Source organism: Typopeltis vanoorti, chromosome 11, assembly GCF_054136105.1.
Source record: "Typopeltis vanoorti isolate ZY-2024b chromosome 11, IOZ_Tvanoo_1.0, whole genome shotgun sequence".
NCBI lineage: Eukaryota > Metazoa > Arthropoda > Arachnida > Uropygi > Thelyphonidae > Typopeltis > Typopeltis vanoorti.
In genome coordinates this window covers 128,494,982-128,512,620 of record NC_143559.1, presented here as the reverse complement: position 1 = coordinate 128,512,620, position 17,639 = coordinate 128,494,982, and the positions used below count along the sequence as shown (strand labels likewise).

The window sequence follows — 17,639 nt, the reverse complement described above, 5'->3', positions numbered from 1 at the left end:
TGAATCCAAGTCTCATACATAGTAAAAAATCGATGCATAAAATCAGTTTTATTTTGTTAAAACGCTCCAAGCACTGTTGAGAGATTTTCATGCCAGTGCGTTTTTGATGTGCTGTGAACAAGTGCTGCACCCATCTTGTGCAAAGCTTTTTTTTCGTTTGCAATTCTTCATGCAAAATATATCCTACACGTTCTTTTGAAATTGCAGGGAAGACCTCTGTCACCTTCTTGACCACCTTTTCACTTCCACCACCTAATGCTATTTTTTCCCATCCCAACAATTTCGGACATATGAGTGAGAGAACTAGTCACATGGTCTAACAACAAAAACACTTTTTGAGGATAAAATACTTAACATAATAAGGACAAATAATATACAATACCCTTCGAGCCACAGAGATAAGATTTGCCCTATGATGTCTCAAAGTAAGATAATCTCACATCAACATAATATCCAAGAGCATGCAGAAACATGTCCGTGAACCATCTGCATGAAAGTTTCATTTTGGAAGTAATGGTTAAGGTTAAGGATCAGGTAAACAGTACTATAAGGAAAACAAATGAGTCAAGTAACTTTGTAGTTATGCCAAATTCGTTCAGGCAGTGCAGCTATCGTATTGTTGTGGTGTTTTGTGACCACATTCCATTTTTTTTCCATTCTTTTTAATTTGTTTCCATTCTTTTAGAGCTTCAAATAGCTCTAAAAGAATGGAAACAAATTATTATGTTAGAAGACACGTACATTGTGATGTATTTATCCAGAACCCCTTCAGAAAAGTTACGCAGGAAGTGGTCTGATATCCTCGGCTACTTGCAGAGAAGAGTTGACCATGAAATGACCACAGTGAGTGTTATATTCTAAAATGCCAAGATGGAGAACTAATACTCGATGATTCAGGAGGTGATGAAAGTAAAGTTCTCTCTATTAGTTGTGAAGAAGCTGAGAGATTTTCAACAAAAATGTATGACACTGATAATCATTTACTATTTTTGGAAACTGAATTGCCAGCTATTCATATCATGGGTAAAATTATCGCTAATCATTTAAATTCATCAATGGTAAAATTAGACTTTCAGGATTTTGTCCAATTTAATAAAGATTTTTTTATTTTGGGACATTTACGAACATTTTACGAAAACTGTTTGTGTATATCTGTTGACAAAAGAATACACAGAAAGTTTAGGGAGGCATGGTGGCATTTCCAGACTGACACAATATTAAATGTATGGATCTGTGCTTACCATGGGATCTGATCTAAAAACTGTTTTGCATGACCAGCTATTTTGATGTAATGTAACCAAAAAAGAGTGAGAGTAACAAAAATTTTCTTTATTGAACTCTTCGGAAAATGTTAAGAGTGTAAACTAAATATTGTAAAATATTCTAACAGATAAGCTTAGGCATTGCTGATTATTCATGACTTATTTTTCATGGTATTAACAACACCACAAACACTTTTATCAACAAGGATGTTTTATTAACGCTAATATTTTGCTGATTTTCAACTCAGCATCATCAGAGCACAACACACATGTAAACGCGACAGTGAATGAGTGAAACAATATAATTGCAGAAAGACAAAAGATCTAAAGTCCTATTTTTGACGCCCTCTAACGGAAAAAAAAGGCAGCAGTTATCCAGGAGTTTTTCTTAGAATAACCGTCTCCCAAATTTTTGGCAAATTAATGCAACCATATTTGTTAAGGTTGGGAGAATTCTTCAAAGCCATTGCTGACTCAAAAAATAGTCTTTCAGATCTATAACGACTCCTAAATAGCACATTCGTTTTCCTCCATCTAATCCTGTGTGAAGGAGTGTCCAAAGCGTGGTCTGCCAGTCCCGACTTGCCATAGTAATAGTAGCGAATGTATCTTTCATGTTCTTCCAGGCAGATGTTCACTGATCTTCCTGTTTGCCCATAATAGGCCAAGTCACAGTCACATGGAACTTCATACACTCCTGGGTGTGCTAAAGGGTGAAGTTTATCCTTTGGTGAGCGGATCAGAGTTGCCAGCTTGACATGAGGCTTGAAGGTGGTGCGAAGGCCATGTTTCAACAATACTTTGGCTATCTTTTCCGATGTACCTCTGATATAGGGAACAGAAATGGTCATGTTGTATTCTTGTATAAACTGGCCCGGCATTTAGCTAAGTCGCTTTCCCCTCTTACTGGCAACTCCTCTACTTTTGTAAAAAATTCTATCCATTTCAAAACACTAGTTAAAAATCTAATCCTAAAAAATTCAGACATAATGGTTAGTTTCGATGTCATCTCCCTATTTACCAATGTACCACTTATAGACACTCTTGAATTAATCAAGTCTAAATTTCCCCCAGATATTTTTGAATTATTTCAATTTACCATGAATGCAGGTTACTTTACATGGGGGGGAATTCTACAAACAAATTAATGGTACTGCTATGGGTTCCCCCCTCTCCCCCCGTTAGCAAATTTTTACATGGAACACTTTGAAAACAAAGTACTTACCACAGCTACATACAAGCCACTAGTGTGGTTGTGCTATGCAGATGATGTGTTTGCCATCTGGCCCCATGGACAAGACATTTTGGATGCTTTTGTCACCTACCTAAACAGCCAACACCCCAAAATTCACTTCACAGTAGAAAAAGAATCAAATAACTGTTTACCATTTCTTGACACATTAGTCACCCGCCTTTCACATGGATCACTATCTTTTACTATTTACAGGAAGCCTACACACACAGGAAGATACCTACATAAACAATCACATCATCATCCAGTCCAACAGTACGGCATTTTAAAAACACTTACACACAGAGCCAGAGCCATTTGTTCTAACGATACAGCTCTGACCACTGAACTCCAGTACCTGTGCCATACGTTCTTAGCCAACGGCTACAATCCCTACAAAATAGAAAAAATACTACATAGGCCCATTACTCTGCCCCCCCCTAATACACAAGAATACAACATGACCATTTCTATTCCCTATATCAGAGGTACATCGGAAAAGATAGCCAAAGTATTGTTGAAACATGGCCTTCGCACCACCTTCAAACCTCATGTCAAGCTGGCAACTCTGATCCACTCACCAAAGGATAAACTTCACCCTTTAGCACACCCAGGAGTGTATGAAGTTCCATGTGACTGTGACTTGGCCTATTATGGGCAAACAGGAAGATCAGTGAACATCCGCCTGGAAGAACATGAAAGATACATTCGCTACTATTACTATGGCAAGTCGGGACTGGCAGACCACACTTTGGACACTCCTTCACACAGGATTAGATGGAGGAAAACGAATGTGCTATTTAGGAGTCATTATAGATCTGAAAGACTATTTTTTGAGTCAGCAATGGCTTTGAAGAATTCTCCCAACCTTAACAAATATGGTTGCATTAATTTGCCAAAAATTTGGGAGACGGTTATTCTAAGAAAAACTCCTGGATAACTGCTGCCTTTTTTTTCCGTTAGAGGGCGCCAAAAATAGGACTTTAGATCTTTTGTCTTTCTGAAATTATATTGTTTCACTCACTCACTGTCGCGTTTACATGTGTGTTGTGCTCCGATGATGCTGAGTTGAAAATCAGCGAAATATTAGCGTTAATAAAACATCCTTGTTGATAAACGTTTTGTGGTGGTGTTAATACCGTGAAAAATAAGTCATGAATTGTAAAATATTTTTAGGTAATTACATGTTTTTTCGATTTTTTCCTCTGAATACACTTGTAAATAGTATTTTAGCAAAATAAAATATGCATTTGTAAACTAAAATGAACAAAGATGTGTGATTTTGTTGTGGTGTTTTTCCAGAGCGAATTTTTCACTCAGTTATTCTGATTAGAATTTGATATTTAAATCCATAACTTTATACTTTCACCCATTCTGTTTATTTATTGTAAAAAATTCACTACTGTGAAATTAATGCCAGGAACAGGGGAAAAAAGTGTTGAAAACTGATATCCATGCAATTGATTATTTTTGAAATTGTGTAATGCTACCTATTGACATTGTTTGAGTTATCTCAAAACAATTCGTTCACATAAGCAAAAATCCGATCTGTTAGAATTTGGTTGTTTTACAGAGAGACAGCAGATAATTAACCTCAAAACATGACTTAAACTATTGAATTTTGGTATAGAAAAAATATTTGTAATCTCCAGATAACACATATACAAATTTTACCTTTCCCCACACAAAGTAAGATAAAAACACAAAAACAGTATATCCAAGAGCATGCAAAAACATGTCATTGAGTGATCTGTGCAAAAGGTTCATTTTTGAAAGAACAGTCAGGGTAGGGCATGGTAAGTGTAAGCAGTACTATAAGAAATACCATAGAATCGAGTGATTTTGGATTTAAGGTAATCGTTCATCCACTGCAGCTGCTGTTTTGTGTTGTGTTTGGTAATGTAAAAATAATGGGTGAGCCACAAATTCTTTGAAAGTTTCTTTGAAAGTTCTAATTGATCAAAATTTTGTAACAGAAAGTTAACATAAAATATAAGGTCAGAGCTAATAATCAGTGAAATAATAATTATAATAAATAACTTTTTATTTGTGGTGCCAAATGAAGTAATGTAAGAAGAAGAAGAATGAAAAGGAAAACGAATATGCAAAAGCTACATTGGGGGAAAATACGAATTTTCGATTATCATTGGTATAATTGATGTAAATTTTCTTTTGAATAAGACTTCAAATTTATTTCCTAAAGAAATTTGTACTTCTGATGGAATTATTGTAAGATATGCATTGACAGAATCACCTTGTAGTTGGAATGAATTACCTGAAAGAGTTAAAAACAGAATTCTTGGTTAATAAAATATAACCATCAGCTGAAGTGGGAAATTGGTTCACTATCTCTGGACAAACAAAGAAATTGGATGATAGAATCAACATGCAAATATCAAATATTACTTGCCAAAGGAAGAGAAAAATCAAAAACATTAACGAAGTTAATAGGGAGGCCTGTTCTTGATTTAAATGAAATTGGATGCCCAAAACGTGAAAACGTAAGGTGTACTTTTAAATGCTTTTGGAAACATAATGAAAGATTCTGTGCTTTTAATAATTCTCAGAAGTATATGTATTGGTTTCAAAAAAAATAAATATGCAACCCTTAATTTTACTACAGTAATAAATTCCCAACGATCACCAAATGAAAAATTAACTTTCAGATGAGAGTCACAATGTCAAAAACCACATGATGACATTTCTGCAAGCATGGGAAAACCTTTGAACAACAGTGCAAATTTAAGAATAAGAAGATTAAGGAATAAAAAATAGATTGTATTTTCACTTTATTTATTTTCTTTATGTTAGATTCAGTAAATACAATTTGTAAATAGTATTTCATTCAAATAAAATGTGTAAATTTAAATGAACAAATTGGGTGTCGTTGATATGTTATACAAATTTAAGGAGTATAACATTTTTTTCCTTGTGAAATTTCATGCTGTAAAATAACCAGAGACTTTTTTTGATTCATTGAATTAAGTCTTATTTGTTCATGCAAGCCCTCAAAGACCTTAACATTTTTTCCTTGTGAAATTTCATGCAACAAACTAACCAGAGACTCTGTTTTGTTTTTTTTTTTGAAAATCCACTCAGTGAAACTGTATCAACTCTTGGAAGCAAAATTAAATGGGTATTAAATAATTTTAGTGGAGAATATTTCAACTGAAAAGTGACAAAAAAATAAAAACATATTGTAGCATGCAGATAACAAACGACTCAACATGCATATATCAAAAAATACTCACCACTGGAAGAGAAAAATCAAAAAACATTAACGAACTTAATAGCCAGACCCGTTCTTCATTTAAATGATACCAAATGATGAAAACAATATGTGCATGAATTTCAAAACTTTGATAAAGCTGAATTTGTTATTTGCTGTGATCAAAAATATTTATTTGATGGGTAAACACTTTATTTCTTTACAATTTTTTTTTTATTTCTTTCTTTTTGAGCTAATTTTCATTTGAAATAAGAATAAATAATTATTTATTTGTGTTGGAAAGAATATCTAATGTAATAATTGTGTTATATATATATATATATATATATATATATATATATATCCCTACTGTGAAATAAATGTTGGGCTGAGAGGACAACAGTCAATTGGGACTAACGGAAATGAGTTTTACATAGTTGAACTATGTAAAAACCATAGGGCAACTTGTTTTGAAATGTCACATGGAGAAAAATCACATGAATTACACGTAAACACCAGTGGCAAATCATACACTATGAACAATAATGCAAATATTAAATCAGAAGAATAAGGGGGGGGGGAAATACTGTCTTTTTCACTTTGTTTAATTTCTGTATGTTAGATTCAGTAAATGCAATTTACTGAATAATATTATATACTATTCAGTATATAATATCATATATATACTATATTATATACTGAATAACAGAATAATATAGAGTTAATAATATTACAGTCAAATAAAAGGTAACATAGAAATAGAAATTAAGGAAGTATATATTACAGAGCTAATATTCATTTGAAATAATAAGAAAAAACTATTTATTTGTTGTGCTGACAAAAGAAGTTTCTAAAAGAAAACGCTATGGCGAGTGCAAAACCTTATTTGTCTCATATCCGTTAATTAAAATTACTAATGCTAAAGAAAAAAATAAATAAAAATAAATAAATTTCAGCTACTGAAATAGTTTAACAGCACAAGTAATCGAAGGTAAAATGAATAGTCATGTTTCTTTTTTTAAAAAAAAAAATAAACGTAAGCGTTAATTTACTACAGCAATAATTTCCCACGGGAACAAAGAGTTGCAACCTAAACACACGATTTTTCATCTATGTACAACAATTTGGCGACCGGATAAGAGCGATATCTTTAAGATAAGACGTAATGAGAAATCTACAGTGTTGGAAAATAAATTCACATACATTTTATTTATTTATTAATTTTTCTCAGTTAGTTGTTTCAAGGATACTTGTGACATAAGACTGAATGATATAATCACGTAATCACAAGAAAGATATTTAACCAAATATTTCGGTCTGGAAATAGCAGACCATCTTCAGTGGTATTACAAGAACAGTTTAAAAAATACAAGCTAGAATACTAACAATAGATCGTTAAAAATAGAACACCCCGCGTGATGTTATATCACTAAGCATGAAACGGAATATTTTGAAGTAGAAACATGATTGAATTTGCTATTTAAATAAAAAAATTAATGAGTAATCTTGATTAGACTTTCCCAGATTTTTGATATAGATATACAGTCATTACGATTCAGGTTGGGGCGATGGAGCAAGGCCTCCACGTTTTCCTTGAACAAACGTTCGAACCTATAACGGGATCTATGTAAGAGGCGAGTCCTGGACCAAAGGATGCTGTGGTCAGTTTCAATCTCGTGTTAAGCCAATCCAGACTTTTCAGGTTTGTTGTGAAGAATGGATGATTGATGTTCTTGAATTCTTTTTTCAAGAGAACGTCCAGTCTGTCCAAAATAAGAGAGATCACAGTTGCAAGGAATTTGATAAACTCCAGGAAGAGATAAAGTTGAGCGTTTGTCTTTAGGAGAAGGAAAATGAGAAGACAATTTGTTAATAGGTGAATACGTAGTTGTTAAATCATATTTCTTTAAAATTCTTGCGATAGGTTCTGAAATACCAGAGATATAAGGAATAGGCACTCAACGTATTGAAACTTGTTGTTTTGTGGAGGATTATAAGAATTGAGAAGACGTTGAGTACTTTTTTCAGAAAAGCCATTGAGTTTCATGTGTTGTTGGATAGTATAAAGTTCTTTCTGTAGATAATCAAAAGTAGAACAATTAGTTTTGGCTCTTCTGATGAGGCATTTTATAATTCCTGTTTTTTGACATGGATGATGGGCTGATTCTTTATGAATATAACGACCTGTGAACGTTGGTTTCCTGTATACTGTAGTTGTAAGAATATTTGAAGGTGACCGGATGAGGAGAACGTCTAAAAAAAAAATGATAACTGGTTGTTTTCTTCTAATTCCATAGTAAACTTTATGCGATGATGCAAGGAATTAATACTATTTAAAAAAAGAAGGTAAAGAGTTTTTGCTGTGAGGCCAAATAGTAAAGATGTCATCTATATATCTTACCCAAAAAGATGGTTGAGGGAAAATAGATGCGAAGAGGACTAAAAGCGAAACCCTCATCCTGTCAAAAGGACATGATTTTTCTATTGTTTCAAATAAAATACCATATCTAGATTTCCTAGTTAACATCGAAAGGAATCTTAATCATCTAACCAGTGATAAAGCTAATGCTCTTCGCTTAGAAGTTGCTTCGTCTTCTCTACTTAAGGCTAAACTTCCTCCTTCCACCATATCTCCTTCTGAAATGAAATCTTTACAGTCCTTGAGAAAAAAATAATCACTTCATTATCACTAAAGCTGACAAGGGAAAAGCAACAGTAGTTATGGACTCAGCAAATTACAGAAGAAAACTTTCTCTTTTCCTTCGAGATCGCTCCACATATCAATATGTATTGGAAAATTATTACTGCCATCTATAGACAACCAAAGACAAAACATGACGACAATGACGGATGTGTGTCACCCTGGTAAAATTCCAAGATATCTTATCTCAAAAACATCGCCCACAATTCCATAGTCAAACCAAAACACCATGTGATATCACAGAGATACATATGTTCCTCGGAAATTTCCAAACACATAACGTTAACCCAACACACACACCACGTGATGTCCCTGACAGAAGGGGGGGGGACCCCAGCAAAATTCTAAATATTCCAAAATTTATCTTATCACTATCCATCACCCATAATGCCATACGCAAACAAAACAAACAAACGTCGTCACCCACACATATGTTCCTCAGAAAAATTCCAAACATTCCAATCTCATGACGTCAATGATCTCATCACACAACAACGTCACGAATCCTTATTTTATCTTGATCTGGTCCAGAGTTCCCCTGCTGTTACTAATGATTTCTGGTGTTGTTACACTTTTTGAACAAGCTATTTCTTAATTGTCGAAAACGAAGGAGAAGAGCGACCATAAACTTTTATGAATTTCTTTTGGCGTTAAACCTTCTTTTACAAACAATTTTATAACCGCACGATGCTCAAATTTTATCCATTTCAAGGGATACAGACAACAGTTCTGCTTCAGACAGCTGTATAAAACAAAGCGACTTGCAAAATACTGACTTGCAATTCACACGGATGCTTATGTACCAACTTAGAAAAAAAAATCTCTTCTTATCTATGGTCGAGAACGAGAACATCTCAGACCACCCTCGTATTTAATAACTGGAAAGGTGTTTTCAAAATCAGCCTGTGCTCTATAGCACAGATGAAAATTAAAATAAAAAAGTGTACGTGTACTATTGGTGTTCTGTTAGTGTACATTTGTGTTGTATTTGAGAGCGTGTGCAGTATTGGAAAGCTTTCGTTTCGAACACGCAAACAGTGATTGTACCTGAACTGGCTTTTCACTCACTGTTACAGAGAACGAAATACTTTAAAGACACTAAATAGAAATGGGGGTCGTGTACGTATTGTGACGTCACAAGCGCTAGATCTCAGAAAACGTAACGTGCCACTTGCTGTCAGCTATTTTGAGCGCGAATGTGCCAAAAGAGAGGAAATGATGTATAGGAATGGACAGACTGATATTCGCTCAGTACAGAACGCGATAACCGATTCAGTTGGCTGGATGAGACAACCTTCGTTCCCCCCACTATTCCACCCCTCTCTCACTCCATTCAGGTCGTTGTTCCCTTAAATAATGGCAGCAATCTTACACGTGATTCTATTTCGTTGGTTGCACTGAAAGAAATTTCGAAGTCGCACAAAAGGAGCGGATTGTTCTCGTGCACAGGAGAAACTCGTGAACTCTTCAATGCCTGCATACAAAAACCTTTTCGGTTTTTTTGACGCAGAGAAAAGATCAATTAGCCTCGTCAAGCGCGCAGTCGCTCTCAATGAATTTCCTTTATGGTAACTGACGCTCCAATATTGGGGTCACGTAGTATATAACGGTTAAAAACATAATATAAATTATTTTTAATTAGGACTAAACGAAGTGTAATCTTTCCGAGACAGGAGTATCCTTTCAACCCTCAATTTCACTTTCTGTGTGTCTTTATAAAGCCGAAGCTTCACGTCTTCCCGTTAGGTTATCACCATTCGGGAATCAAAGTCGTTATTTTCCTGACCTTAATACCCATAAACTATTTATAGCGACTCATCGTAAACAATCCAACCCTTGTAAAGACAGTGCATTACACCGTACTGGGTATACGGTCGTGACCTTTGTGTGTGTGTATATGTGGGAGATGTCACCGGTCTCTGTGAAAACAGGTTGCTAATGGTATTCGTGGCAATGCACAACCATCACATTTGACAAGGAACAACCGAAAGAATCTATTTGTGTACTTGTCGAACTGCTTGTTAAAACTGTTTTTGACGAGAAAGACAAGAATGACTGTGAAATAACATCGTAGCTGATTTTGTAATTCGAGCGAATGTTTTTTTTTTTATGGTTAGCTGAAAATTCAACCCTTAAACAATCATGAGATCATCAGGGATACTATTTTTCTTTCTTTCCTCTTTTGCTTGTATTTCGCTTTCTACGTACCACTCTAGTAACACATTAATGAACTGTCTTGCATTATGCACAAATGGAGGGATGTGAGAGAGTAAGTCGCAAATTATAGGAGTTTCCAAAACAGGATTCTTGATGAGGAAGTACGTGACGAAATTATACTGTTAGAAAAGACCAACTAGGGAAAAAGACGAGGGATGCTATTGCTCACGATAAGGACGTAAACTGTGATTCATTAAATTTACGGTCATTTCAAAGTTTTGCACAATGCGCATGCGTGGTCATTGGGAAGACGTGACAGTTACCGTCATCACGCAGTCGTAAGTCAAACTAAAAAACGTCCTGTATCGTCATTTCTGTTTCTGGCGGGGGAGGTTCCTGCATAGGCACTACGGAACTGCAGCACCCCCAATTTTTCTGGATATGTAAATATGTTTATTAATTTTTTTAGATGTGATTGGAATATTTAATTTTATCATCAACAATCCTATGCAATTTTCTTATTTTGTATAAAAAATAATAAAAATCCATCTTGTAGCACTTAGGAGAGCGAAGGACGCTACCAGCACTGTGTTTACCACAGTGTCGTATTGCTAGTATTTGCTACGTGCGCAAGCATATGCACGTCATAGTGAGATGCGAGCTATTAGCGTAATGCGCACTGTCCGTCGCGCAGTTCCACTGTTGTTTATATGCAGTTTGCGCCAGGAGTAGAGTGTTCGTAGTGCTTATCGTGTTTACTTCGTCTCTTTAAATATTTGGACATTACAATTAAAGACGTAACATTTGTTATAGTTTTTATTTTAGAACATTATTGGGGTTATGATAATGGATTTTATTTTTAAGTAATTTTGTATAACAACTGTATAATATAAACTAAATTGTATAATTTTATCGATAATAAACAATATTTTTTCATGTTTAATTTTTTTTTTACCGTAATTTTGATATTTTATCCAAACATGTATACTGTACTTACAGTGTGTATGTATATTCGAAAGTTGCAGCACCCCCACGATTTCAAGCCACGAACCGCCACTGTTCTCAAGTTGAAAAAAAACTACTTCGCTTCAGTACCAATGACAAGGCTTCTAAAATGACCCATCTTGTCAAACACATCAATAAAATGCTTACGGACAGAAAGAAACACATGGCTTATCCAAATGTTGGGTAGCAGTGACAAGGCAGAATATACTGAAGACCAGTAAATGTATTTTGTTAAATAAACAGTTTATCAACAGGAATTCGCCCTCATTTATACCACAGAGAGTGGATGCAGGGCAGTGGTTTTCAAACAGCGGATCGCGACTTATTAGTGGGTAGTGAAAGCAGTTTAGTGGGTTCTGACTAGCATTTTTTTTAACGAAATAACAGAAAATATAACATGGGAGATCACAGATTTCTTAAATCAATTTGCTTTTGTACAAAATGTTCAAATCTAACTCTAAACACAAATAGATCCATTAAATAAAATATTTATAATTTTTGTTATTGTAATGTTTATTTTGGGGTATTTTTTCTATGTTGTATTTAAATGTTAATAAAATCATACCTGATATTAACTTTATGGTTTTGTTTTATTATATGTAGTAAGAAGCGCATATTATTTCGTCAAATTTGGTTCGGTTTTAGTGTATGTATGTATATGTCTGCATGTACAAGATCGCGATGAAAAACGCTGGTGTAGGATATTTAATACTGGTGATGTTAATTAGGTAAATAAAAACAAAAAGACCGTAAACAGAATTAGTAACAATTTCTTAATTTAATTTGCGGCAGGTGTTCTTAAATCAACATATTCATCAATGGACTAGGGATTCATCACTTACCTCGGGCCACGGTGTTGTAGTAGTGGTGATCGTTTACCGTTGATAGGCAAAATGAAATCAACGAAGTTGTGATAAGGGAGCAAAAAATGGGAATTTTAAGAAAGGGCTAATTTGGAGGGGGGGATATGGCAAGACAACTACATAACACAGGGTGAAATTTAATAGAAATTATAGCAATAATAAACAGACTGCATTTCATTCGCAAAGTAACCGCTTAAACAAGAGTAGAGATTCGTTGAAGAAGGTCTCCAAGATTAGACCACAAGAAAAACAGTAGACAAAGGTGAGATTGAACGAGGAATGATAGACCGGAAAAGGAAAATTGTGTGCGAAATGTGATGCGGATTGTAGTGGATAAGGCTAGGAGTAGAAATGACATATCGTGTTACAGTTGGTGCTCTTTTTTTTTTCTTTTTTTTTTTTTAAATTTATGTGGATCTCACCACTATAAACCATCAGTAATGTGGATGGATGAAGGTCAAATAATTCAGTTTCCCCAGTCTAGAGAACAAACACGAAACTTGTCAAGCCACTTGATGCCTTCAATAAATCGCTAAGATTGGGAATAGTTCCTTTCGACTGGAAATTTGCAAGGATTATACCAGTTTATAAGGACGGTTCATTATATAAAATATTGAATTATAGATTAATTAGTCTTATAGACAAAGAAATGGAAAACTTAAATGTGGACTCGCATCCAGAACACTTGATAGAGACCATATATATATTGACATATCTGTCTGGATTTTACGAAGAGAAATACATTAGGCTATGATTCGATTTCAGCCAACCATAATTAGAATATATTTAGTGAGATGGATAAGGAATTTTCAGGGAAAAGGTTTCTGGGAATCGCGTAACTGGAAGCCGGGCACCAAGGGTTCTATTTTATAACTTTTGCTGCTTAATATGTTTTAATTAGTTTTCTCAACAAATCTCTTCACATTCGTGCTACAAAATATATAGTTATACTATTTAGTGTATATTAGAGTATCGCTATAAGTCTAGTGTCTATAAGAGACACATCTAGTCTGGGTGTGTATGCTTCATACCTAAGCATTAGTCTCAAGGCTGCTTTAATTGTTAAGATATTAAATAAACGTCTGAAAAACATACCGACTGGTAGCCATTGGACATTGCACTGCAGAATCGGGTTAACCGAATCGTATGCTTCAGCTTGCGATTTTTCCCAGTGGGAGAGGTCAAAAAGTCCCTTTGATTATCTTAAGATTATTTTCGTTTTCATCTTATCATATGATTTCGTCTATCATTCTATTGCGAAGTTTTCCTATTTGCAGAGTCTTAATTATAAAAATCTGAGGTCAAATATTGCAGTCTTCTGTACTTCGTTATGTCCTTCGCGAATACAGTATCAGCCCATTTGGGAGAATGATCATAAAGAAGTAGTCGAAAAGTAAAATATTAAATAACCAGAAAAAAGGAGAAATTGTGAATAAATCACTGTCAACTGCCTACGTACGAATAAAACAGTTATGGATATTTATTCTCTTTCATTGACAAAAAAAATCGTATAAATTCAACTAATGTTTTTGTATCCATTGCAAATTCAATTTAAGTTACAAAACTAGAGGCTATTTTTAAGTACACGGAAGGAAACTGACTCATTTTAATAGTTCAGAAGTATTTAAAATACGATTTTTCCCTACCTCTCCTATGTAAATAAAGGCCGGTATAAAAGTATAGAATCCTAGAAAATACCTGTGCCTTAACTCCTATTAAAAAAGTACGGCATGAAGAAAGCTTGATTGTTTTACTTACAGCGTACTTCCTTGATTAAAAATATAACAAAATAAATACAGATGTCTTCAAAAGGAAGACACCGTTTTTGTATGTATAATTGTTAATTATCAATGCCATCTATGCAACATCGCATTACATAAGTATATAAACAACACGTCACTTGACTAATAAATCGTTATCTCATGGCAACGTACATGTTTCAACGTTGTCATTCTACACACTTGTTTGCGCTATTTTTACTTACTATTTTACTAGGAGAGGTGCGCCCTCTAACAAAACATCAAACCCATTTATTTTTTATAACAAAAAACATTCCAAAGTAAGCAGACGAAGTTCATACTGTTTATTTTGCACTTTCAATTTCTCCTTGAGATACTTCGTTTGAATTAAATTGAAATTAATCTACACTTGTAGACAAGCAAAGGATATTTAATGTCGGCGATTATATTAATATAATAATAATAAAAAAATAATAATAATTAATATTAATACTGAAGTTGACCTTGATAATACGATTCAAAGTTTAGACATGTTTTTCTCTTCTTTTTTTTATGATAATACTTAACTGACACACCTAGACCGGTAGTTAAGAGAGAGAACGAAAACCTGGTCGACATGTCTATATCTATCAAGCGCGGGGGGAGGCAATTCCTGCCTGGAGGTCTGAAATCGCCTACCGAAATACTTGTCGATAATACATAACAATTCGCCCACGCAGCGTCAACCAAACAACAGTCCATCTGATCCTGTAAAATTGCTGAAAACAAATTATCAGAAATAGTCAGGAAACGTGTTTTTTTTTTTTTTTTTTTTTCTTTTATCCAATTTACGAATTTTTTTTTCTTCCGCCGAACAGACTGTGCCCGCTACTTTATGTCATTACTGCTATCATATTTGGGATCTTTCTTTTTCCGAGAACCACGGCCGTTAGTCTTTGTTAAAACATATTGGTCGTCGGCTGTCCTTGCGTTTAGGGGTCAGTGCTATAAAATGCACAATACAGGTTTTGAACCCTGGCATGCGTAACATATGCGTGTAGCCGAGCGACCCTGCAAGAAGTCTCTCAAATGGCTACTGATTACGCAAATTATCTCCCATAACGCGACGATAGTTGAACGGATATGGGACCGTAACAAAGCCAGACTGACATGAGAGTTTATATTCGGGTGTCCAGTCACTGAGACACATCGCGATGATCAGAGCATGGGAAAAACCCTCTCACTCACTGATATGCTCTCTCAACAAAGGCCGGGAGAAGAAAAAAAAAAAAAAAATCATAAAAAAATACAGTGAAGCGAACTTTTATTCAAGATAGCGAACGGTAAATTTATTTATATTAAATGGCATGAGGAAGGAAGTAGAGCTATTAAACATGGCAATCTAGTTAATAAAATATCAAATTATTCTAACGTTAAAACTGTTCATGTCTTTACTTAAAAAATCGCTTGGAACCATCAATGTGAATTAATATCTCTATGACAGAGATTTTCAACCGGTGTGGCGCGAGAGGTCTTCAGGTGTGCCGCGAGATTTATGAAAACAAATTAATTTGAAGACCAGATTGAAGAGTGAAGACCGGACACATTTATTAGTGTCTGGTCGTCAATCTTCTTGTGTGTGTAAATCAATCAAAATTATGCCTATTTTATGCCAGATCATCAAAAAATTAAAAAATATATTTTTAGTGTGCTGCAGAATTTTAATAATTAGTCTAGGTGTGCCGTATTATGGAAAAGGTTGAAAATCACTGCTCTATGACATTAAAGTACAATTTCCAAGAGATTCTGCCATTTGCTATTCGACTGGAAAGGCTTGATTCGAGTTTCGTATGGAACGCGAGAAAGCTTTATAAGGAGTGTTGAAATAAAGATGAGTCATCCTGATGTAGACAGTTTTTCATCCAGCAAAACAAAAATAAAAACAATATAATAAATCTTAGAAAGTTTTTTTAACTTGGGTATACTATGTTAAAGATACCAATCAATTTTATAAGCTAGGTTTTAATCCTTTTTCCCAAGTGAAGCAAACAGCCAAATAAGTCAAGTTTGAGCTTGAACGTAGTTCAAGTATGAGGCAACTCGTGGTAAAAGTGGAGTAAGCCCGATCACTTACCTTAGTATTTTCCACTAATGCAAAGCACATTCCTTTGCGGACATGTACGATGCCATGCATTAAAGGCAAGGGTCAATACCCAGACCGGTTTCGACCTTCATTGAGATCTCGTCAGTGGGAGCTAGACCCTTAGATGCCAAGATTGAAGTGATGCAGAGCTTATAGATTTTACCTAAACAAGTCGCCACAAGGTGCTTTGACCTTATTAAATAAAAATCTCAGGATGAGAGTAAGATGTAGAAAGTTTTTTAACTTGGGTATACTATGTTAAAGATACCAAGCAATTTTATAAGCTGCATCACTTCAACCTTCGAATTTATGGGTCTGGTTCCCACTGACGAGACCTCAATAAAGGTCGAAACGGGTCTGGGTAGTGGCCCTTGCCTTTAATGCATAGCATTACACATCACCGCAAGGGGATGTGCTTTTTATTAGGGGGAAATACTAAGGAAAGTGATGGAAGCTTACTCCACCTTTAACTCGAGTTGCCTCAGACTTGAACTATGTTCAGGTGCAAACTTGACTTACTTGTCTGTTTGCTTACTTGGGAAAAAGGATTAAAACCTAACTTGTAAAATTGCTTGGTATCTTTAACATAATAAATCTTGTTTGCAGTACAATCAACATGGCTTATAAAAGATCGGCCTGGTTAACAGAGTGAGTAAATCTATCTTCTCACCACCCTCAACAAGCTATGGATTATAATATCGGATATGGATGTCGAAAGACCACCTAAAGATGGGAGATGATTACTTATTAACTAGCAGTGTACACACACACACACACACGGACATCCTCATGGACAAGATGCATCATGCCTTGTAACGAGTTTGTAGCCTGTATAAATTGGAGGAATACAATGCCCCCGAGTCAGTGCAACCAACTGTGCCCTGGTGAAATGGCTGCAAGAATGAAGCTGATGAAGTTTGAAAGAGACGTCGCGATAGGGTGTTAGGTTGCTGGCCTATTATTTCGGCAAAGTGTTGACAAATGGGCCATCCCAGGTCATCAGTCAGTGATAACATACTGAGATGGCAGCGCAGGGAGTCAACTGCAAGTGTTATCCGCAGTAGACGCCCACCACACTCACCGAAAGTGACCGTAGGGGACTACGAAAGATAATATGTAAAAACCGCCATGCCATTCTCCGCAAGGCTGATCCTGTAACTGCGTAGTTTGTACACATGAACGTCACCACACTTGACTGGTCTCCACAGAGTCCTGATCTCAACCTTACTGAACATCCGTGGGATGAACTGAAGTGTCGGGTGAGGCCAAAAGAACAACAATCAAGGACTTCATTACATGCCTGCAGGAAGAATGGTTCAAAATTCCCATTCAGCGCTATCCTACACTTGTG

At 35.2% G+C, this 17,639-nt stretch overlaps 1 protein-coding gene across 1 annotated transcript in view; it reads right to left on the bottom strand.

Annotated features, from left to right (window-relative positions):
* The window catches only part of LOC150102039 (RIMS-binding protein 2-like), a 540,578-nt gene that overhangs the window by 520,489 nt on the left and 2,450 nt on the right, over positions 1-17,639 (bottom strand). Inside the window, exon 2 of the mRNA XM_090399955.1 lies at positions 14,126-14,195. Within this exon, the coding sequence (XP_090256081.1) occupies positions 14,126-14,195 (70 nt within the window). The remainder of the gene's footprint in view (positions 1-14,125; positions 14,196-17,639) is intronic.